General features: G+C 33.1%; 10 protein-coding genes across 10 annotated transcripts; 3 read left to right on the top strand and 7 right to left on the bottom strand.

The window, feature by feature from the left end:
• Positions 1 to 1,130: 1,130 nt before the first annotated feature.
• BX664DRAFT_285878 (GPR1/FUN34/yaaH family-domain-containing protein) lies at positions 1,131 to 2,248 on the bottom strand. Its single transcript, XM_051541691.1, has 3 exons — positions 1,945 to 2,248; positions 1,815 to 1,841; positions 1,131 to 1,723 (listed from the first exon to the last, which is right to left on the bottom strand). The coding sequence occupies exons 1-3, from the start codon at positions 2,176 to 2,178 to the stop codon at positions 1,319 to 1,321; spliced, it is 666 nt and encodes a 221-aa protein (XP_051397237.1). The 5' UTR covers positions 2,179 to 2,248; the 3' UTR covers positions 1,131 to 1,318.
• Positions 2,249 to 4,780: 2,532 nt separating this feature from the next.
• BX664DRAFT_361816 (GPR1/FUN34/yaaH family-domain-containing protein) lies at positions 4,781 to 5,964 on the bottom strand. Its single transcript, XM_051548264.1, has 3 exons — positions 5,531 to 5,964; positions 5,364 to 5,390; positions 4,781 to 5,296 (listed from the first exon to the last, which is right to left on the bottom strand). Exons 1-3 carry the CDS (start codon positions 5,792 to 5,794, stop codon positions 4,892 to 4,894), a joined length of 696 nt encoding a protein of 231 aa, XP_051397236.1. The 5' UTR covers positions 5,795 to 5,964; the 3' UTR covers positions 4,781 to 4,891.
• Positions 5,965 to 6,751: 787 nt separating this feature from the next.
• BX664DRAFT_341021 (RNase P subunit p30) lies at positions 6,752 to 8,060 on the top strand. The gene is made up of 6 exons (XM_051546927.1): positions 6,752 to 6,841; positions 6,930 to 6,991; positions 7,147 to 7,233; positions 7,329 to 7,542; positions 7,629 to 7,761; positions 7,831 to 8,060. The coding sequence occupies exons 3-6, from the start codon at positions 7,183 to 7,185 to the stop codon at positions 7,916 to 7,918; spliced, it is 486 nt and encodes a 161-aa protein (XP_051397235.1). The 5' UTR covers positions 6,752 to 6,841; positions 6,930 to 6,991; positions 7,147 to 7,182; the 3' UTR covers positions 7,919 to 8,060.
• A 109-nt stretch (positions 8,061 to 8,169) lies between these two features.
• On the top strand, positions 8,170 to 9,467 carry BX664DRAFT_285877 (uncharacterized protein). The gene is made up of 5 exons (XM_051541690.1): positions 8,170 to 8,372; positions 8,487 to 8,549; positions 8,668 to 8,813; positions 8,930 to 9,037; positions 9,154 to 9,467. The coding sequence occupies exons 1-5, from the start codon at positions 8,245 to 8,247 to the stop codon at positions 9,369 to 9,371; spliced, it is 663 nt and encodes a 220-aa protein (XP_051397234.1). The 5' UTR covers positions 8,170 to 8,244; the 3' UTR covers positions 9,372 to 9,467.
• A 322-nt stretch (positions 9,468 to 9,789) lies between these two features.
• Positions 9,790 to 11,769, bottom strand: BX664DRAFT_268868 (mitochondrial carrier domain-containing protein; the record flags this gene model as incomplete). Its single annotated transcript, XM_051541022.1, has 7 exons — positions 9,790 to 9,858; positions 9,923 to 10,049; positions 10,124 to 10,289; positions 10,354 to 10,743; positions 10,819 to 11,146; positions 11,211 to 11,257; positions 11,358 to 11,769. The coding sequence occupies 7 exons, from the start codon at positions 11,767 to 11,769 to the stop codon at positions 9,790 to 9,792; spliced, it is 1,539 nt and encodes a 512-aa protein (XP_051397233.1).
• Positions 11,770 to 12,666: 897 nt separating this feature from the next.
• BX664DRAFT_341014 (glutamate-5-semialdehyde dehydrogenase) lies at positions 12,667 to 14,383 on the top strand. Its single transcript, XM_051546926.1, has 4 exons — positions 12,667 to 12,842; positions 12,913 to 13,421; positions 13,481 to 13,577; positions 13,666 to 14,383. The coding sequence occupies exons 1-4, from the start codon at positions 12,684 to 12,686 to the stop codon at positions 14,266 to 14,268; spliced, it is 1,368 nt and encodes a 455-aa protein (XP_051397232.1). The 5' UTR covers positions 12,667 to 12,683; the 3' UTR covers positions 14,269 to 14,383.
• A 453-nt stretch (positions 14,384 to 14,836) lies between these two features.
• Positions 14,837 to 17,058, bottom strand: BX664DRAFT_198687 (uncharacterized protein). Its single transcript, XM_051540105.1, has 2 exons — positions 15,393 to 17,058; positions 14,837 to 15,302 (listed from the first exon to the last, which is right to left on the bottom strand). The coding sequence occupies exons 1-2, from the start codon at positions 16,782 to 16,784 to the stop codon at positions 14,874 to 14,876; spliced, it is 1,821 nt and encodes a 606-aa protein (XP_051397231.1). The 5' UTR covers positions 16,785 to 17,058; the 3' UTR covers positions 14,837 to 14,873.
• Positions 16,979 to 18,112, bottom strand: BX664DRAFT_198701 (uncharacterized protein). Its single transcript, XM_051540106.1, has 3 exons — positions 18,055 to 18,112; positions 17,417 to 17,961; positions 16,979 to 17,291 (listed from the first exon to the last, which is right to left on the bottom strand). Exons 1-3 carry the CDS (start codon positions 18,070 to 18,072, stop codon positions 17,174 to 17,176), a joined length of 681 nt encoding a protein of 226 aa, XP_051397230.1. The 5' UTR covers positions 18,073 to 18,112; the 3' UTR covers positions 16,979 to 17,173.
• A 96-nt stretch (positions 18,113 to 18,208) lies between these two features.
• Positions 18,209 to 21,025, bottom strand: BX664DRAFT_341006 (Sodium:solute symporter family-domain-containing protein). The gene is made up of 8 exons (XM_051546925.1): positions 20,898 to 21,025; positions 20,611 to 20,822; positions 20,524 to 20,536; positions 20,371 to 20,455; positions 20,231 to 20,299; positions 19,957 to 20,108; positions 19,165 to 19,846; positions 18,209 to 19,081 (listed from the first exon to the last, which is right to left on the bottom strand). The coding sequence occupies exons 1-8, from the start codon at positions 20,939 to 20,941 to the stop codon at positions 18,344 to 18,346; spliced, it is 1,995 nt and encodes a 664-aa protein (XP_051397229.1). The 5' UTR covers positions 20,942 to 21,025; the 3' UTR covers positions 18,209 to 18,343.
• A 156-nt stretch (positions 21,026 to 21,181) lies between these two features.
• On the bottom strand, positions 21,182 to 22,578 carry BX664DRAFT_341003 (ribonuclease T2-like protein). The gene is made up of 7 exons (XM_051546924.1): positions 22,336 to 22,578; positions 22,130 to 22,265; positions 22,030 to 22,041; positions 21,823 to 21,963; positions 21,643 to 21,751; positions 21,539 to 21,585; positions 21,182 to 21,481 (listed from the first exon to the last, which is right to left on the bottom strand). Exons 1-7 carry the CDS (start codon positions 22,469 to 22,471, stop codon positions 21,259 to 21,261), a joined length of 804 nt encoding a protein of 267 aa, XP_051397228.1. The 5' UTR covers positions 22,472 to 22,578; the 3' UTR covers positions 21,182 to 21,258.
• Between the last annotated feature and the right edge of the window lie 327 nt (positions 22,579 to 22,905).

The following is a 22,905-nucleotide window of genomic DNA, read 5'->3' as shown; positions in this document are numbered from 1 at the left end:
GAAAAAAAAAGTGGCTTTGGGCAACATGTTCAAATGAACTTTTTTCATTGATATTTTTTTTTTTTTTTTTTTTTTTTGGTGATCCTTGGTAAGGAGAAACGAAGTAACACTTCTTCCATTAAAATACCGCTTCCTTCAAACTGTCAAAAAATCCACCAATGGTTTTTCATAGTAACATAAAAAAAAAAAAAGAAAGATGGCGCGGTCATGATTCCTCTGGGAAAAAGCTTAATAAAGCTCCCGCACGTGTAGATCATCACCATATTTAAACAAAAGAAAATCAACCACATTTTCAAAACATGGAATAAAGGAGGTGAAGAGTTCATATGATAAACCTTGAATTTCCTTTTCCTTTGAACGCTCCAAAAGGAAATCATGCACTACGAATTTGAGGATGGGTACACAATAGTTTATTTCTCACTATAAAAAAAAAAAAAAAAAAAAAAAAAAAAAAAAAAAAAACTGTGTAATCATCGATTAAGACAGGAGGATCAGAAAATGAGTGAATTGAAACTGGTACCACTTGGTATTACCATCACTTTAATTCCACTGTCATGCGTGATTATCTCCGCTCTTGAAATACAGTATCACTTATTTTTGTGATACCATTCATTTTTGTTTGTTCAAGGAGAGAGCTACCGAAAAAAAAATTACTCCAAATCAGGTCAATATTATTTTACTTGAGACCCATTTAAGAAAGAGGTAGATGATCATGATGACGATTCAATAAATCACAGTGGTAGATAAAAAAAAAAAAATGATGATGAAATCTGTTAATGTGGAAAAAAAAAAAAAGAATGGAACAAAAAAAGACAAATTATTCAGGGGGGCACGTATATCCATCTGCCTGGTTACCCACACACATACATATCCAGCTTATAAAACAAGCCAATAAATCATTCTGTATCAAATATAGATTGAGCTACACCAATAAATTGGATGGATGGATGTACATAGTTCAAATAAACAAACAAATAAATAAATAAACAAACAAGCAAGGAGCGATCGCCATCACTACCGTATCCTGTTTTTGATCAATCATCAAGTAACCTATCATAAATCGAATAATCATCTTTCTTTTAACCTATTTCAATCATCATCATCAAAAATCAATCTAACACCGATCATTCTAAAAGATAAAGAAAAAGAAGTTTTTTTTTTATTATTATTCAAGGAGGATTGAATTGAAAAGAAGACTATGGTAGTAATAATAATAATAATAATAATAAAGTAATATATATATAAAGTAGGACAAACTATACTAAAGAAAGAAAAATAAAATAAAATGCTATGCTATAGAGATAAGGAGTTATATGGATTAGGACAGACGACCAACAGGCAACAAAAAGTAAGAAGAATCCTTGGTAAGTAAACCGGCCAATGCATTATACCATGCAATAATAGCGGTCACCACGCCGAAAGCACCTCCTGCAATTTGTGTGGTTAAACTATTATTGAATTTGCCAGCCGCTAAAAGGATGAATGTGATGAAGAGCATGAAGAAAAGAGCGACAAGACCAACCGATGATCGATGAGAAGCAATCAACATGATACCAGTGAAAATTGTCCAACCCAATAGATAGAAACCAAGTGATTGATTCAATGTAGCCGTGTCTCCATTGTAACTTTGTAAAATACCAAAACCAGGAATAAAGATCATACCGAAAGATAACCAAAAACCACCATAACTAGAAAAAGCAGTAGCACCGAAAGTGTTGCCAGTCTAAAATAAAAGTAGAAAAAAAAAAGAGGTTAATTCAAACTTGTTTTCGGTTGTTTCAATTGTTCTATGCAACATTGGTTATGTAACTTACTCTAAATTCCCACATACCAGCAAGTAACTATAAATAATAATAAAAAAAACTGGTTACGATCTTCATTCATTCATGTATCTCGTAAAAAAAAAAAAAAAAAAAAAAAAGAAAAAAAAGAATTGTTACTTGCCTGAACTAGACCCCCGTAACCAATTGCAAGGCCAGTGACCACACCATGAGGACCAGCAGCATTCAAACCAGCACCAGCATTATGAAGAGATAAAACAAAGGTGGTCAAGGCAAAACCACTAAGACCCAAAGGACCTGGGTTAGCAATAACTACAGGAGCAACAGGAGGAGGAAGAGCTACTTGTGGATATTTAGCTTCAACATCGTGTTGTTGTTGTTGTTCAGTAGAGGACATTTTATGTACGAATTAAAATATGTAACTAAACTATAAAATCAAGGGAATTAGAATAATAACAAAAACAATGAAAAAAAAAGGAAAAAAAGGAGAAAGAAAAGAAAAAGGGGGGAAGGGCGTACTTTTATATTGTAATGTAAAAAAAAAAAAAAAAAAAAATTAAATAGCCGCATTGGGTGATGGCCATATCAGGAAGTCATCATTCCAAGTTGGAAGCAATACAATATTTGTGCTTTTATTTGAGCTTTTAATAGATCAATCTTTTTGTATACATTGTTTATAATGTTCTTTTTCAAAGTCCTTTCTCAATCCTAAAATAATAACTATTTGGTTTTATTTTGATTGTTTTCTGGCTTGGATCATTCAAAAAAAAAATATATATATATATAGAGAGCTCAAACACAAAAACAAAAGTGGCTGGAGGGAGAAAAAGGGGGAGAAGGGGTGATGATAGTACCATCATCATCACCCATCCTTCATTACAAAGACAGAACCCGCGAACAAACAGTAAGAGAATGAAAGAAAAAGAGACGTGCAGGTGGCACACTGCGTTTGAACTTTTTTTCGGATGAGTTACCTAATATGGTTCTTCTTCCAGACAAACACCACTCACATCGCGTGTGAAAGAGAATGAAAAAACTATAACGTGTAGTTAGAAGGTTTGGAAGTGGTAAAAAAAAAAAAAAAAACCAAAGAAGATAGACTTTCCAAAACCTTAATAAAAATGTGATGCACCAACGTTATGGCTTTTGTTCAGTTTATTTGTTTATAAAAAAATCAAGCCTTTACTCTAACTCTATTCAAAACTATATTACACCTTTTTTCTTTAAAAAAAATTATATTATGATAAGATCACATTCAATATTCATTATATACTATCATATTGAAAAAAAGGAGAATTCAAAAAGAAGAATCGGACAAGTAGAAAATCATAAAGACCTCGATGTACGATTCTGTTTTCAAGTTCCACATAGTCATCAACGTGTAACGATCACCAGTAAAATGTAAAAAAAAAAAAAAAAGCCTCTTCCACAGATTCCATAAAAAGAAACAAGATTCAATACTTTATTTTTTGATCGAATGACTGAACTAGAGTATCACTAATACAATATCTATCCAATAAATGAGTATTGTTTATGATTGATAAATCTATTCATCCATCCATCCATTTATCCAAATATGATGCAAATCATCGAACTGCCTTGTTCCATGTAGCCATAATTCTTGCTTTTCCTTGCATTAAACTTTTTTGTTTTGCAGTATTCATCCATTGATCGGCGTATTTCACACTAGTATTTATCCGTTTCCATCCAGTTGTTGTTGCACAACTGACCAATTAGCCAATCAAGACAAACTAAATAAAAAAAAAAAGACTGGGGTAAACTACTCGTTCTACTTGTTAGAATATGATTTTCTCGATCATTTTTCCCATAACCAAAAAAAAGAAGCCAAAAATAGCTTTAGATTTACTTTTTTGATCAGCACCTTGCTTTGCCATTCGAGTACATTCTTTGTTGTAAAATTGTTCAACTTAATTCACCCTTCGATCTCTTGAGTTGTATCCATTGAACGTGATGAATAAAATCCAAGTACAAAAAAAGGTCAAGATAATGATAAATTGATAAAAAAAAAGTGATGGTGTTCATGTTATAGCGCTTCGTCATATTCCCATTGCTGTGTTGTAGTTTCAAAATAAAACCTACCTGCCTTGATTCCTGGGAAAACCTTGAACCAATACATAATCTATACATAAAACAAAACAAACCAGTGGTAATAAATAAAATACTGAATGATGAATTTTACCTCCCTTATTTCACATGTCATGCGTATCCTCTATTGATGCTGAAACTATATTTTCCTTGTCCATTGTCATCCTATCTCCAAAAGTACTTCCATAATAAGTAAAATAATCCTTGCTCAAAATATATCTCTGTATCCTGGTGATAAAGGAAACAATAATAATAATAAAAAAAAAGAAAGGAACAAGGAATAAAAGATGAAGAACAATTAGTAAAGTGGTTTTGTCACTTTGTTTGTGTTTACCAAGTTCTCGATAGAGATTCACCTTTATAACTTATTTCGCCATTGATATTCAGATACGTTTTCATTCATAGAATGATTTTAAATGTCTAGTTGACCTGTCCCATTAGATAGTAAGGAAAAAAAAAAAGTAGTCCAAAAAGGATGAATCCACTCTTATTTTCAACCAAAGTCATTGTATATCGTACATGGTGTGAATATCGTTTTGAGAATGAATGAAAGATGGAATGTAAAGTATGTGCAAGTGATAAAAAAAAAGGAAAAAAAAAAAAGAAAAAAGGAACAAAATGAAAAGAAAAATATATTAGTTAGTTAGACTAGAAATTACAGCACCGCAAAAGAACAAAAAGAGTACATAGCGATCTGATTAGATCAAAAAAGACAAACACACACACTCCGCTATCTTACTTATTATTTAAGTGATCGATTTACACTTGATTCAGAACATAAGATCGGAAACGTACGGAGAGGATCGGTACAACAAAGGCTACAAAAACCCTTTGTTATACCTGTTGGGTATATTTTTTCGCACGATGAAAAAGATCGACAATAGTTTTTTTTTTTTTTTTTTAATGAATGATAAGGATATAAATGAATGATGAAGAAATAATAATAAAATATAAATACAATAGAAGAAAGTAAAAAAAAAAATGATCACGATCATCATAAATAATTAAGGAAGACGTCCAATGGGTAAGACAAAGAAAGAATTGTCAGGAGTTAACATACCAGCCATAGCATTATAAAAAGCCAACAAAGCAGTGATCATACCACATACACCACTAGCCACGGATGTAGAAGTACTTCCATTGAATTTACATGCTGCTGTTAACACATAAGTCAAAAATAACATAAAGAATTGGGCCACCAAAGTAACGCATGATCGATGAGCTGCTATTAACATCAAGGCTGTGAATAAGGACCAACCAATCATATACAATCCAAGTGATTTATTGAAAGCATCCGTTTGCCCACCATACCCATCGATTATTTGAGAACTAGGTAAATAGATGAATCCATAAGACACCCAATATGCCCCATAGCTTGTGAATGTAGTAGCACCAAATGTATTCCCAGTCTACACAAAATAAATAAATAAATAACGATTCATAAAAAAAAAAGCTTTTTCATGTATATCGACTTACTTTGAATTCCCACATGCCGGTCAATAACTAGTCAGTATTATCATATATACATAAAAAAAAAAAAAAAGAAAAGACAATCGAAAGAGTTAGTATGAAAGAGTGATGATGATATTTGATACTGATTATCATTCTTTTTTTTTTTTTTTTTTTTTTTTTTTTTTTTTTACCTGACACAATCCACCATAAAATAAAGCAATACTGATGATGATTTGTTGAGGACCTTCCAGAGATACACCAGCACCAATAAGATGAAGTGATAAAACAAATGTAGTCAATGCAAAAGCGCATAGACCAAGAGGAGCAGGATTCGCAGTGACCATATGAGCAACAGGAGGTGGTGGTAAGGGTAATGATGAATTGGTTAGTGTAGAAGGTGATTCTACCATCGCATCATATTTGTCAGTCACTACTTCGATGGTTTCCATGGGCATTGTTTTATTTTAATAATAGATGGGATGCTATGAAAGAATGATGATGATGATGATGATGATGACAAATGGGTATAATATAAATATTTATCTATATATAAAGAAACAATAAAACAAGCTAGGCTTGAATGTTTGTATATATATGTATTTTTATTTTTAAATCCTTGGTTTTGTTTTAGAAAAAGAGGAAGAGGAAAAGGAAATGGGGTAAATGAAAGGTGGGGAATATATATCATCACACAAAAATCAATTGATAATCCGATAATACTTCTTTTAAAAGGAAAGAGTATAGTTAAAGCGAAAAATATACAACTCTATGTCTAACTTTAATGTTGTCACAGTAATAAGGTTCATGATCCAACTATACTGTGTAACGTACTAATGGTATATTGCTAAAAAAGAAGTGCTTCGAGCGTTAATAAAAAGAGAACAAATAGATCACGAGTAGTACAATGATGATGATGATGATGATGATGATGATGAGTGAAAAGTAAAAGAATAATTCTATTTAAAAAAAAAGAGAAGTGATGATAAATGGGTAAGTGAGAAAAGAATATACTATATGGTATATTTTCATTGCCGACTGATCAATTGCACCAATAATACATCCTCAAAGAATCCCATATATAGCATGGATGTTTGAGCATCCATTTCATCTCCTCTTGTTATTAAAAGAAAGTATTTTTCTCCCGACGAAAATCAATTTCAATTGATCCATTTATATATCTTATATTACAAATGCATCTGCATATACTTGAAACTTAATAAAATAAAATAAAAAAAAAGAGTGTAGTATTTGGTATCATCATATTTTGCATTTGACCCTGTACTCAGAACGGTCTTTCAATTTTCCAGCATGAATAGGATTGGGAGAAGGATCATAAGCCACATAGCCACTGAACACAAAAAGAAAGACATAGTCGGAAATCTCATCTTCATTCTTTTTTCTTCGCTTTATAATGTTCTTTGACTTGAATATACCTGTACCGTCCCACTTGGATAGATCAGCACGCGATAAACTTAAACTGATACTCTATAGAGCAAGTCAATGTATGTAGTCTAAAAGAATCTTATGTATTAGGAAAAGAAGCTACACTAGCTAATTCTTTTTTTTTTTTTTTTTTTTTTTTTGGAACAGGTGATGATAACCAAGTTGTGGTGGCACTCAACTCGACTTTGACCCAATATCCTATCAAGAACGTAAGGAAAAAAAAAGATAGATAAAATAAAAGAGTATTTACTGGATAAAATAATGATAAATAAAAAAGAACATTCCTTTTTGACAAAGTCTTTCTTTTTATTATTATTATTATTATTATTATTATTCGTTTGCAACTCACTTTTTTTTCGTTTAGGAACTAGAGTTTACATCTTCAGAACAATACGATAATATGAAAATACTTCGACGAGTGACCATGGAAATTGATACCTTTCTGGATAATGTACAGTAAACACGTGTAAAAATAGAGAAGGAAAGTATGGTTGAATGACTAACATACTTGTTTATGCATCTTATTTTTGTTTTTTTTTTTTTTAGAGTAGTTGGGAAACTTTACAAGCGAATTACGATTTGGTAGCGTTACAAACGAATGAACGGAATGTATTCGAACAGGCATGCCAATCAAAATATATCGATATTATTTCATTGGATTGTACACAACGATTACCGTTTACTTTGGATCCGATGATGATACAAAAGGCCATCGAAAACAACATTTACTTCGAACTATGTTATGCCCCAGGGATCAGAGGTAAGAAGGAAATTTAAATTAGATGGATTCAAACGTGTTTTGGCTAAACCAACAATTATTATTATTATTATTATTTTATATTTCAGATGATACAAGTCGTGGTTACGTATATCAATTAGGTCTAGCTTTGATTTCAAGTGGTGTGAAAGATCATTTAATTATATCAAGTGGTGCTATCATTGTATCTGAACTTCGTGCTCCTTTTGATATCTATTATTTGTAAGTATTGATATGATCTCTATGACCAAAGTTACTCACATTCTTTTTTTTATATATATATAATAAAAGTGCAAAATCTTTCGGATTAGCAAATGACGAGGCGAAATTCACTTATTGGAAAACTCCTGAATCACTGATCACTCTGAAATCATTATAAATAGTTAGTTATTCCTCCCACTGATCATCATCATTCCCAATATCATTATCATTAGTACTAGATGATCATTTAGACCATTAGTCTTTCTCTTTTTTACATTCGAATCATTTTTTATATAAAAAGAATTGTATTATACATTTTATTCATTTTTGTTCCAAAAGATCCTGCGGACGAGCCCGTTGTTCGAATGCCGCTAGTCACTAACAATTCAAAACTTTTTTCTTTTTTTCTTTTCTTTTCCAGTAACCTCCCTCCCTCTTTTTTTCTTCTTCTTTTTTTTTTATCACTCTCTTATTCTATTTACTACTCTTTTTGTTGATGTCAAGATGAAAATTAGAGATCTCGGTCAAGAAATCCCTGGATTGATTCTCATTGATGATTTTGTGACGGAAAAAGAAGAAGCAGAACTTGTGGATCAAGTCAATCAACGTCCATGGAGTGGATTAGGTCAAGGGTAATAAAAACACTTGGTATTATTGACCAGGTGAAGGGCACTTGAAAACAATATGGAGAGGAAAAAGGTATTCATTATTCCTCTATGTCTTTTTTTTTTTTTTTACATCTCTAGACCAAATCCTGAACTCAAAAGACGAACACAACAATATGGTCATTTGTTTAGTTATCGATACCGGTAAGAAAGAAAAGAATCCAAACAAAAGACAGAAACTTGAAAAAAGAAATAATAAATATCATTTACACTTTCTTATGGTACTCTTTTTCTATGTATCTAACACCATATGATGGAATAGGAAAGTACTGGAAGAATATGGACCATTACCATCGTTTATTGATCCAGTAGTACAACGCATCATGTCACACCAACTTATGCCAGAAAGTCCAAATCATTTACTAGTTAACGAATATAACGAAGGTCAAGGCATTATGCCTCATATAGGTAAAAAAAAAAAAAAAAAAAAAAAAAAGAACAGTATATGAATAGTATGCAAGTGAAAGAAATAAAGAGAGTGATGGAATACAAAAGTTAGATGATTCACTATACATATTCAACAGATGCTCCTGCGTTATTTGGTCCAGCTATCTTATCCTTGTCTTTATTATCAGCTTGTCTTATGAAATTTACTCATGCCACAACTGGTCATAGTATTGATGTCATACTACGTAAGTTAAAAAAAGATAAAAAGATGAAGGGGGCGTATGTGTTCGTAGGAGATGGAGGACGACGATGATTCCTTCACTTTGTTGATCATATTTCCTTTATTCTGTGGAATATATAGCTCGTCGATCTATGGTGGTACTGACAGGTAATGCTAGGTACAATTATAAACATGGTATTTCCAAGGACTTGGTGGAAACAGCATTGGATGGGACAATCATTCAACGTGCACAAAGAATTTCATTCACTTTTAGACAAATCATTGCTTGGGAAGTTCCTCCAGAAGCAGATGGATGTGGATGCCATAGCAACAAGGATGACAAGAAATCTATAGATTAGATATATATATATATAAGCTTAGAATAGAAAACCCATGTTTTTCATAGAGTTTTACATATTCGAATAATAATAAAAAAAGACATTTTTTATACCAACTATACTTTATTATTCCAATTACGCAAGTCCTTATTGTAAATGAATATGTGAATACAAATAATAATAACAATAATAGTATATATAATCTATTCTAGTGGATAAAAAAAAAAAAAGAAGACGAGGAGAAAACAAAACTAATAACATGGTGGATGAATGATGATTTGAATGATGATAATAATGAGAAAGGTATAAACTAAAGAAGAAGAAAAAAAAAGATGGAGTAAAATGTCAAAATAAGAATAATAGTAAAAGAAGAATATGTCATTGTTGTGATAGAGATCCAATCCACCGAGGAAAGAAAAAGCAAAAGAAACCAATAAGTTTATGCCAATCCCAGTTCGTTTTTGCTCCATTCATATGTAACATAACTAATACTGACAGCAGGCACAACCTAATCATAATCATTAAAAAATATCGCATGAGATTGCAATTTTTTTTTATATAATGTCCATTACCTTGAGAAGAGTTGGGCCAAGCCCTTTATAAAATCCACGTATACCCTCAGTTCGAAATGTTACTTGAGCCGCATCCCATGGAGATGAATAATACCTTGGATGAGCAGGTGTTCCTTGAGCTTGTAATCTATATATAAAGAGAAAAAAAAAACAATATATATGATCAGTCTATGAATGGATGATATTCCCTTTCTTTTATACCTAGTTCGAATCACATTGAGAGGGTATACACTTGTAGCACCAATAGAACCACTCACCATCCCACATGCCCATAATACAAACACACTAGGCTGCTTTTGTTTGTCAGAATGAAGATTTTCTTGATCAGTATGTCGTAAATATCCAAGCTTTAATGTTTCATAAATGCCTATCAGAAAAAAAAAATTGAATAAACTTTGTTTCTCTTGTCCAATTGTTATTATATCTCCTACCTAAATCCATGGCTTGGTAAGGAAATACACCTACCAGACCAAGGGTCAAACCAGGCCAAAACGCACGAAGTCCAGCTCGAGTATACATGGACTTGATAGTAGTAAAAATGACAGAACGTGATGCCCCATTAGCCAACGAAAAAGATGACAATAACGGTGATGATGATGTTGTTGTTGTTGATGTCGTTGTGATGGTTTTCATAGATTCTCGTTGAAGTGACATGATTCGCGTTTTCAATGTTTCTACAGGATAGATGAAGAATTGAGAGCTAAGACCTGCCATACCACCAGCAAGAAATCGTGCACCTGTTGGTATTGAGTCCTTATCTTCACAATGTAATGCTTTGGCTAATAATCCTTTACAAGTTTCATATGAATAAAATTTGATGGCTTCCCCATAAAAAAAAAAAAAGAAAATATCAGTCTAAACCTCTTTCTAATTTATAATTGTTATTTTTCATTTACCTGATTCTGGCACAATCTTAAAAATATTCAATCCATTTCCAACAAAAAATCCACGCCAACCACCTTTTGCATAAATGGCCTTGATAGCTTCCTTCAGTGTTAATGATCCGCCTTTGGAACTATCTGTAATCAAATATACCTTGAGTCGATCAAAAGGAGCAGTACATGTTCGAGATACAGCACCAGCCAAACCACCTGCAAGTAGATACTTGATAGCATGATGAGATGTTTCGTCTGTTGGAGGAATGATCACTTCGGCATCTTGAGTCAATTGTGTTGATGTTTCATAATAACGATAAATTTCACTGACACTGGTTTCAGGGAGTAACTATAGTAAATAATCATTAGAACCATATAAATAGTTGATTTCCCTCCTATTTCCCTTTTATTACCAGTAAAAAGTTCTTGAATTCATAAAAATCAATTACTCCATTGCCATCTAAAATCAGAATAAAAAAGAGTCAATCACTTTTTTTTTTTTTTTTTTTTTGATAATTTGTTCATTTCTATAATGATTTTTTTTTTTTTTTTTTTTTTACCTAAATCCATCCATTGCATAAAATTCATCAATTCTTCTTGAGTAATTGTAATACCCGCTTCTTGTAAAGCCATAGCTAGATCACTTGGTAGTAAGGAACCATCTCCACGAGTGTCCATCCGTTGAAATAATTGCCATAGTTCCTCTTCCTTTTCATGTACATAGGTTTTGAATTCATCATAATCAACCACACCATCTTGACTGGTATCACATTGAGCCAAGAGTTCATTGACGAATTTAGTGCGAGCTGGTAAATGGGTCATGGCTGTCAAACCTTTTTCAATACAATCCCTATCCAAAAAACCTTGGTGTCTACGATCCAAAGAATCAAACAAAGCTCGAATCCGATCGTCTCGTTCTCGTGGTGTCTCTGATAAGTAAAACCCCGTGGCTTCAGGAATGTCGCTGGTCATAGATGTTGCTGCTTCTAATGCTTTGGTTTTATCCTGGTCATTGTTGGAACCTTCATAGTGTTGACGGAAATGTTGTTGATGATACCGTTGTTTACCTACAATCCATCTAACTTTATCATTGTTGAGAGGTATGTCTGTCTGGTTTGGATCTGTCGTTGTTGTTGGTGTAGATATTGACGAATGAACCATATTGCATCGTATAGAACTGCCACTTCTTTTTCTATATATTGACAGAAGAAGAAGGAGAAGTACAAGAAGAAAGCAAATGCTTGTGTAAGGGAAGCGTGAGAAAGAAGATAAAAGAGTTGTTGTTCGAATAAGATAATAATAAAAAAAAAAAGTAAAAAAAAAAAGACAACTAATGAAAATTTTAGCGGGGTTTGCCTTATGACTGTCTGAACATATTGGCCAATCAATGAAGAACTTAAAGCAAGGTTCGGCCATTGGAATCTATCCGTTTATGATATATATAAAAAAGAATCTTTCTTTATTTGATTCTATATAAAAATATGATATTAAGTTATTGTGACCATCTTTGATTTAATCATTCTTTCAATCATTCTTTTTCTTTTTTTTTATCATCGCACAGAAAACCGTAGAAGATCACCAAAAACGGGAGGACTCGTGAACTCTTTTTTTTTTTTTATTTATTGTAGATTAAACTTCATATGGAACAAGCATGAATCTCTAGAAATCAATAAACTGGGCCCTCAATAATGATGCAATTGGCATGAACCTTAAAAAATCAGATGCACAGATGATGATGACTCTTAACTACAAGCGGTGTTTTAAACAACAGAGAGAGAGAGAGAGAGAGAGAGATAATTTTTGAATTTCTTTTCTTTTGTTCTTTTCCTTTTTCTATTTTTTTTTTTTTTTTTTTTTTTTAAAAAAAAACACACTCTCTATATACCATGAATGCCATTGAACAATTAGCTCGTGATGCCCGTTTGGCCTCTGTTAGTTTACAGTCTGTCACCAATGAACAAAAGAACGAAGCTCTATTGCGTATCAAACAAGTCTTGGCTGAACGAAAACAAGATATTTTCAAAGCCAATGAAAAAGACAAGGAAGTAAGTGACTACATTGTCTTCTTTTTTGACCATTCTATTCATAAGCATTTCTTCTTCTTCTTATGGATAGTTAGCAGAAGTACAAGTCAATGCTGGTAAGCTCTCAGGTTCTTTATTCAAACGGTTGGATATTTGCAATGGTGACAAGTTTGAAACAATTCTCTCTGGTGTGAGCGACATTACAAAGCTCGATGACCCTACCAAGAAAGTGACTATGGCAACCAAGGTGGATACGGATCTTGCATTGTATCGAGTCACGGTTCCTGTAGGAGTACTATTGACCATTTTTGAAGCTCGACCTGAAGTAGTGGTAAATATCTCCTGTTTAGCTCTCAAGTCTGGAAATGCTGTGATTCTGAAAGGTGGTAAAGAAGCTACTCATACCAATGCCATTCTAGCTTCTGTTATTCAAGATGCTTTATCATCCTTGCCCGATTCAAATCCTATTCCTAAAACTGCTGTGCAAATCGTCGAAACGAGAGAAGATATTTCTGCCTTACTGGATCTTGATCGTTATGTTGATATGGTCGTGCCTCGTGGTAGCAACAGTTTGGTCAAATACATTCAAAACAATACTAGGTAAAAAAAAAAAAAAAGAGTCAAATCATCAAATTTAACAATCATTTTATTTATTTTAGAATCCCTGTCTTGGGTCACGCTGATGGAATTTGCTCTGTTTATCTTGATAAAGAAGCTGACGTGATAAAGGCTACAAGAATTGTTGTGGATGCAAAGGTAAAAAAAAAAAAAAAAAAAGAGATCCAAAAGAGAGGGACAATTATCATCATGGTAGTGATACTCATCAATTTTTCTTTTTATATAGACAAATTACCCTGCTGCCTGCAATGCTGCTGAAACATTGCTTGTACATGAAGACTTATTGAAAACCGATGCTTTTGCCAAAGTTGCTCAAGGATTACTGGATGCGCAAGTGACACTGAAATGCGACAGTGTTTCTCAAACATATTTGCAGACAAGATACGGTGATAATGAACAATACAAGACCAAGCTTGAATCTGCTGTGGAAGAAGATTATTCGACTGAATTTCTGGATCATATTATTGCGGTCAAGGTGGTAGGAGATGTAAGCGACGCGGTGGAACATATCAATGATCATGGATCCAAACATACTGATTCGATTGTGACCGAGAATGCCGCGACAGCCGATTACTTTATGACCCGTGTGGATGCCGCTGGATGTTATTGGAATGCAAGCACTCGATTCGCTGATGGTTTCCGATATGGTTTTGGTGCCGAGGTCGGTGTCTCCACCAACAAGACGCATGCCCGTGGTCCCGTTGGTTTGGAAGGTTTGGTCATTTACAAATACAGAGCCTATGGCAATGGTAACATCGCTGGCGATTATGGTACAGGCAAGAAACCCTTTTTACATGATCCCATCTCCCCTTCAGATTATCATTTATAATCTGCCTTCCTTCCTTTTCTTTATGTATTATTATCATTATCCTTCTCATACTGATAGTTTAGGTTAGTTTAGTTGATCATCATGGTTATTCTTTTTTTTTTTTTTTATGTATACGATTTGAATAAAAATAAAATAAAATAAAATAAAAAATAAAACGATCTGGTCTTCTTTTATAGCTTTCAAAACCAAACATGTTTTATTTTGTTTTTCTAACGTAAAAAAAAAAAAAAAAAAAAAAAAAAGGATCATGCCATGAAGCATCTCCAGATCATTTATTCATCCATATACCATTTAGATATTAAACAATACAAAGTCACTTTCATATTCAGTCCAGAAGAAAACTAGTAATAAAACAATGTAGAAACTTTTTTTGTATAAAAATCGATTAGAAAAAGAGGATCATATGTCTAAAAAAAGAAAGTAAAATCAACCACATAAAAGATTGGATAAAACAAATATAGTATATTTTATTGATATATTGATATATTGGATAAAATGTAGATATAAAGGAATAATAGGATGTGGGGGGTAAATATTGAAGAGTAAATTGAATGAGACTAATAGCGCCAAAAAAGGAAATATGAGAGAGAAAGAGAGAGAGTAACTTAGGATGTGAACCGACTAAGGAGATCCTTGACTTTACTTGTGGTAACAGGTTGTTTTTGTTGTTGCTGATGAATGGTCTTGATAGGTGTGGCACTGGCAGTATCCAAAGTGACTGCTCCCGTAGTGGTGGTTGCATTGGTGGTAGGTGATGTGCGATCTGGTTGTTGTCGTTGCTGGACAGGTGTTTGTGGTCGAGATGAGGTAGTGCTTGAATCTGCAGGTGATTGAGACGCCAATTCATTTTTGCTATGATCACTATCATTCCCACTTGTTTGTTGTTCTTCTTGTACAGCTTGCAGGTCGGAAGTATCCTTTTTCTCTTTTGTCTTTTCTGTCGATGTAATGTCGATTGATGTTGTAGAATCAGTCGTAGTCACGATATCAACATTACTTGCTGTGGTGGGTGCTGCTTTTCTGGAAGCCAAGACCTGATAAAAAATCATAAATGAATATTAGTAAGACACTTGACTCTTTTTTTTTTTTTTTTTTTGATGATGATGATGATTATCTAATATTACCTTTTTTGTCGCTCCTTGAACAGAATTATTCTTTTTGTCAGTCGTCGTGTTGGTATCAGGTCCAATCTTCTTTGACTTAATAGCGGTGTTTTTCACGGGACGGGGCTGTTGTCGAAGAGTCGAGGTGGATTCCTTTTTACTAGCTGTTACTGATTCCGGCTGTTTTCTCCTTTGTTCCAACTTGAATGTAGCTGTCACACTTGTTCCTTTTGCTGTCGTAGTATTAACCGAAGGTGCTGACGGTGAAGATGTTGATGAGGTTTGTTGTCGTCGAGCACTAGAGGCTGTAGGTGCAGTCAATCGAGCGATAGCATCGTGTGAAGCTTTGATCTTGGGTTTCACAATTGGCTGTTGTTTTTCTTGTTTTTCTTCACTATTTGGTAATACATTCTTGTTGCTTTGATTGGCAAGGAGAGCTACACGTGGAACCCTTGGAACTTTCTTCTTTGTTTCGTCCATTGATGATCTCTTGTCCTTTCCAGTATCAGATTGTTGTTGTTGTTGTTGTTGTTGTTGCTGTTTGTCGGCTGGTTTTCCAGTAGTGCTTGTTGGTCTAGTCAGTCCTGTTGCACGAAGTTTAGATTTTACTGGTGGCGAGGGTGGTGTATTTTTGTTGGATTTGGCATCAGGTACCTTTCGAGTTGTTGGCCTACTTCCAGATACTTCACTTGATTGTTTTTTGTTGTTATTATTATTGTTGTTGTTTTCGTTGTTGGTGTTGTTGACAGTATCACGGGATGCCTTTTCGGAACCAATATCCTTTTTTGTTGGGGATTTCTTCTTTGGCGCCACATTACATACGTCTTCAGTTTGTTCATCGCTGTTGTCAGGTTTTGATTTCACTTTGTTGGTGGTCACTTCAGCTTCCTCTTTTGTCGTCGTAATTGGTTCAGTAGTGACAGGAGGATTCGGTATCTCTTCATTGATGGATTCTACTGATTCCGGAATTGCCGTAGACTGCTCGGATGATGTCGTAGGCTGTTCGAGCGATGGATTGTTTAATGACTGCAAGTTCTGCTTAGGATCGTCTGTTATAGTTGAGTCTGGTTCTTGTTGTTCTTCTGTAGTTTTAGGTGATGATGATGTTGATGATCCTGAGGTAGCCGATGTTGATGGTGATGTAACTGATGGTTGTTCAATAGCAATTGTTGATTCATCGACGGACTCTTTCGAAGGTAAAATTGTCGTAGTGGGAGGGTTTTTTGCTGGAGAGGATGAGACAACTGTTTGTGTATCACAATGAGGAGCTGCATTGAAAGTAGCGATGGCCACGGTAGTAGAAATAGCGGTAGTGATTGCTAAGTTATCGACTGTTGTTGGCAATGATTGCTGTTGTTGGTTAGTATCAACGTCAGAAGAAACAGAGATAGGTGGTGTTGGAGATAGAAGCATATCAGTAGATTGAGAAGTGTTTTTTGGGTGTTGAGAGATTTCTTCTTCAGTTGATATAGGTTTTTGTGAGGGAGGATTGCTTGTTTCGGGAGGAGTTTGTGTCACCGTATCACCTTGAACGTTCACCGTAGCACTTGATACAAGTTCTCCTGATTTGTTTGACTCCGCAGGTTTGAATAAAAGTTCCAAATCCCTTTTGACAATATCTTGAGTGTTGCTTGAGTAGACACTATATTTATAATAAGAGAATAAAAACGGAGGTCAGTGAATAGAAGAGCTTGCCTTTTCAGGAGAAAAGGAGGGAAAAATGGTTAAAAAGGGAGAAAGCATGCACCAATAATAATAAAGCGCATCAGGTTATTATTATGTTATTATTTTTTTTTCTTTCTTTACCTTTGGGGATCCATCATACGGTTTTTCTTCTTAGTACTGTTTTGATTTGTCACCAGAGATAAGAAAGATTGTACTGCATTTTCTTTTTCCAGGACCACCACTTGAACTTGATCACTAAAAAAAAAGAAAGAAAAATGTTATTAATTCATTAGATGTTTGGATACAGTAAACTATTTCTTGATGCAATGTTATGCATATAATAGATAAATAAATAATATTTTTTTCTTTCTTTCTTTTACCTTTGTGATGATTTTTTCCAGCCATCAAAAAGTTGCCGATAGTGAAGCTTCGTTTCTTTTTCATCATACGCATATAGGATATCTATTTGTTCATCTGATAGTTTCATAGACTGTTGTTGGAGCACATTATAACCATTTTGTTGAAATCCTTTGATGGTGGTGTCCTTATCGATAATGGAAGACGCCATGATAATAACCACAACACAATCGTGTGATGATAGATATGCTGTTATTGTTTGTTCTTGTTGTCTAGTCGTCAGATCCTCGTCAGATTGTGTTGATGATGTCACAATAGTATCACATGTTGCACTTTTCTCCAAATCCATGGAAGAAGGACCATTTTTATTGTTATTATTATTGATGTCATCCAAACCGCATTGTTCTATAGGCTTTTTAGCAAGATCACTACTATCGTCCCTAGCTTGTTTCATATTGAACCCTATTTTATTCATAAAATCAGTGAGTAAAATTTGATCTTTTTGTAAGAAAACACGTCTTTTTTCTTTACCTATAGTTTCGACACTTTCAACAGTTGTAGTCGGATCCTAAAAGGATAATAATAACCAAAAAAAAGTTCAATACAGAACTGTTAAAAGCAATTTACTTTTTTTAAATTCCTCTCATTTAATTTTATATACCTTGTTTTCAATTGTCATGTTATAATGTAGAATATTTAATAAAAAGAAAAAGAAAAAAAAAAAAAAAGGAAAAGAGGGATAAAAAAAAAAGATGGGAGGCAAAAAGAGATATCACGTTGTATTTTCAATGTCCGTATGCACTTACAAGGTTATGTATACACTGTGTGACAAAAGAACAAAAAGGACAACTTTCAAGATGGAATAGAGTAATTTATTATATATAAACAAATAAAAAAAAAAAAACAACAACAATAGACTATAAAAACAATAATAATAATAATACACCAAACTACTGAATTTCTTTTGACTTATCCGTTACTATATATGCATTGGTATTCTCTTCTACTTGTTGATCCAACCTGTTGGAAGACTCGATTACCATTTCTTTTCGTTTGCCCCTCAAATCAGCCCAGATCGCCTTTCCAATCAATTTGAGTGAATCGATAGATTCATAAACAGGATAAATAACAACAGCAGCTGTACTAAAAAAAGTCCAAATGATGCCCACAACCACCCATCCAGTAAAGAATTCCTTACTAAACACATATCGAGAAAAGAACATGGGAAGAGGCCACACCAAAAAGAGACAGACGGCAAGAATCACACTAGACATTTTGGCAAATCTTGCTGATTTGTTGAGGAATTCCATTTCTTCAACTGTTGGGATATGATCACCGCTTTCACTTGCTTGTTTTGCTTTTTCTTCTGGTACATTTTCATCATCAGTAACAAGTTGGATATTTCGAGTGGATTCAAAATCATAGTTGTCCGGGTTCAAAAAGGTCAAAATCAAAGTACAAGGAATTGGAGATAAAAGTGCCACTAAATTTCCTGCCATCATTGGCATATTTTGAGATGTAGTATCCACTGTGATAGTACCGTATAATCCATAAGTGGTTGTAAGCCAAGTGATCACAGCTGCCACGAAACCGAAGATAGGGGAAACAATCGCTGCTAGTTTGTTTTGCTTGCTCCATAGTAAGGTCAGTGTTAATGGAACAACAGCACTAGATATCAAGACACCCATCTACAAATAAAAAAATACAGAGATTTAAGACGCATATTAACATCACCCTCCCCCCTTTTTTTTTTTTTTTTTTTTTTTGTTACCAAAGTATATAAATATCCAAGAGCAATGCCTGTAAGGTTCAACAATACAGCCAAAACACCCATCAATATACCAAACGTTAGAACAGCAGCATGAGAAAAATGAATGACAGCCTTGCCAGAAGCACCAGGTCGAATATAGGTACGATAAACATCATAAGTAAAAATGGAAGAAACCGAAATGAGTTCTGCAGAAGATGCACTTGTGACAGCCATGAATACTAAAACAAGAGCACCAAAAGCGCCAAGAGTACCAGATAAAGCAATAGCAGATTCCACCAAAACCAATCCTTGACTCACTGCTTGTGGTGTTAGTTCAATCTCCAGAGCTCGAGCAGCCAATCCCATTGTTGTAGCCAAAGTAAATGGAATAGCGAACCAGGAAAGACCTCCCATCAAATATGCCTTGACCGCATGTTCAGGTTTTGAACTAATAGCACGTTGATAATAACAGTTATCCAAGAAGACTGTTCCAAAGTTACCCACTATATTGATGATTCCAAAGATTAATGCTTGTAAAGAGGAAAAAGTCACCAAAGATCCTTGTTCATTATCCACAATAGGTGTTTTGATAGAGGATGCAACAAGTAAATCATACATTTTGCCAGGAGATCCAATCAAAGGTGATGTTGAGTAAACAGTAAAATAAAATGATATGATGATGATAAAAAGAATGGCAGTATGTCTATTGTGATTATATTTTTTTTTTTTTTAAAAAAAAAAAAAGAAAACGAGAGAAGAAATCAGTTAGATATGATGATTATTTTATTACTATTATTATTGTTATTAACTTACGCATAATCGGTCAAAAAAGTTGCTTTAATCCCACCAAATAGAGTATAGACAATTACACCAAGAGGAAGTAAAAAACATGCGGCAATGACGTTCATTCCAGTAAGATAGGTTATTACAGCTGAACCACCTAATAGTAACATGGCAGTAACAATCTATATTTATTATTTTTTTTTAAAAAAAAAAATAAAAATAAAATAAAAAAAATAAAAAAAGAAAATAGAATAAATCAATCCATCTTATATACATATATATATCACAATTTGAATCAACTTACAATATTGGTGAATAATGAAAACACAAGATATACAATATGAGCAGTTTTCCCATAACGAGCATTTACAACCTAATAAATTATGAATTAAAACAATTTTAGATTAAATTCAATATATATCTATTTCCTTTGTAAAAACTTACTTCTAAAAAAGTATGTGCATTTGGAGCTTTTCGTTTAAGTTCAATGGCCAGCACCGAGAATAATAAAACTTGCACTACAGCACCACTAAGAAAGAAAGAAAAAAGATAAATAAAAATATTCATTCACTATGCACTAGTCAGAAGATTACTTACCTTGCATACCAGACTGTAAATTAAAAAAAAAAAAAAAAAAGAAGAACGAGTTCAATATATTTCATTTTATCATTATCTTTATCTTACTTGGTCCAGCAACACCATATTTATATGCAACTTCGGTACTTGTCAATAAAGTAGCAGCCCAAGTCCAACTAGATACAACAGCACTAGCAACAAGACCAGTCTTGATACTTCTTTGTGCAGTCATGTACATTTCAGATGTTTGTACTTCATGTAAATATCTTTTCAACCCCATCGTCACCAAAGTCATACAAACAGCAAATAGAGCTCCAAAACTAACAAAAAAAAAAAAAAAAAAAAAGAAATGAGACATTAGATAAACGAGATCTTTTTTTTTTTTTTCTACACACCCCAGGACAACAGCATAACCTGCTCCTTCTGATAGAACAGCCATTATTAAAATAAAATAAAAATACAAAGAAGAAAGAAATGACAGTTTTTCATATTGAGTTTCTTTTTAAATAGAGAAAAAAAAAAAAAAAAAGGCTGAAGATAGGTAAGAAACGCATGATAAATAAAAAAAAAACTTGAGAGAAGATAAGATAAATTTCGAGTATTTGGCCTTATCATCGGAAAGTCAAATCATCTAGCTACCAGCAGTTATCAGTCAATTGTTTGTCCCACACAAAAAAAGTAGATCATCAATACAAAAAAGGTATCTTTATTTTCCATAGATAAACGAATAATAAATAGATAAAAATAATTTCTATATCAATATTTTTTAGGATAATAAACAGTATGTCTACAATTTCCTCTAGTAATAGCATCTGTCAAAATGTAATCATCACGTCCTTGTACATAAAAAAAGAGACTAATTTCTTTGAGTTGTCCAGATCTATTACAATCAATCTTCACAGGATGTCCAAATTCTTTTTGAAGTACACTATGCATATTTTCTAAATTGTAAGTACGACCAGGAAATACACCAGCCACACTTTAAAAGAATGAATGAATAAAAATAATTTTGTATATATTTTCAGAAATATATTACTTTAATACACCGTAGATATCATAATCTTGTTGAAGATCAATTGCTTTCTATTAAATAAATCATAAATGAATAACTAATGTAAAAAAGTTTAATAGTTATTATACCTGGAAATAATCATTCACATCTTGATATTTAGTATATTTTTCACCATAACAATTGGGTCGAAGGGTTGTAACGCAACTTCCATGAGTATTCCATTCATGAGACCAAAACCTAAAATATCAAAATCAGTTTTTTTTTCTATAATCAATATCAAACAAATAATAATAATAATAATAATATACCAATTATTATCTCCTTTATAGCTTGGCCATAACCTTGATATATTTTGATATAACGAAGGATTGATCGATTTAATAATAGGTCCAATATTATTTGTTCTACGAGTCGCATCACATCCTTTTCTAGGAGCTCGTCCACCATTACTATTCATACAAAAAAATAAAAGTTTGTTCACTATTTTATATATTTTGAAGTCCATGATATATTACCAAGTATCTGGCCTATCACAAATAAATAATAAATAATAATAATAAAAAAAAAAGAAATGAGTATGAATATGATAGAGAGATAAAGGAAGTTCTAGCTTACCAAATACCATGAATTGTAAATTCATCACTGGGACCATAGCCAGGTACCCACTGTAACGTAAAGACTACCAAACCATACTGAGGAGAACAACAACCATCAACTTTGGATCCATTCCAATGACAGGACAGGACATTCCCTATTTTCCAATAAAATTAAAAAAAAGGATCTTATATCACTGTATCTTGACTCTATCTGTTGAAACTTACTATCACAAGTAGGGCCTTTCTGTTCAATACTAACAAATGATTGCAATGGTGTCACTTTAGCTTGTATTTGTAAAACGTATCCTAGAATACATAAAGAATAATAGCATAAAAATGTCTTGAATATTGATAAATTCATTCAGCTCGAGTAATAAAGGATTTAGAAAGAAAAAGGAAAAAGAAATATTTAAAAAAAAAAAAACCGAAAAAAAAAGATTCGTAGGCTTTTTTGTATGCATCAATCAACCAGAAAATTGTTATAACCTCCGCCAGTTGTGAACAGGTCAGCTGTTTAGTGAAAGGAACAAAAGAGTGGCCAATAAGATTTCATTTTTTGACTAAGGAATCGCAATCATTGGAAGGGAGTAAATACAGTGGAAACAAAATGTTACTTCTATCAATTCTACACCAACAGTAATAAAAAAAATTACCGTCATCTATAAACTCCCCTACTTTTAGAGCTGTTTACTGTCATCCATTACCCACAATGTACCGGGATATAAATTCCTATAATGCAAATGGTATCAACAATCATGACAACTGTAACTAAACTTTGTCTTCAATATTTTGAAT

The sequence above is a fragment of the Halteromyces radiatus genome (genome assembly GCF_025201355.1).
Source record: "Halteromyces radiatus strain CBS 162.75 chromosome Unknown BX664scaffold_8, whole genome shotgun sequence".
Lineage (NCBI taxonomy): Eukaryota > Fungi > Mucoromycota > Mucoromycetes > Mucorales > Cunninghamellaceae > Halteromyces > Halteromyces radiatus.
Note: the sequence above shows the minus strand (reverse complement) of the source record. Positions and strands in the feature narration are given on the sequence as shown.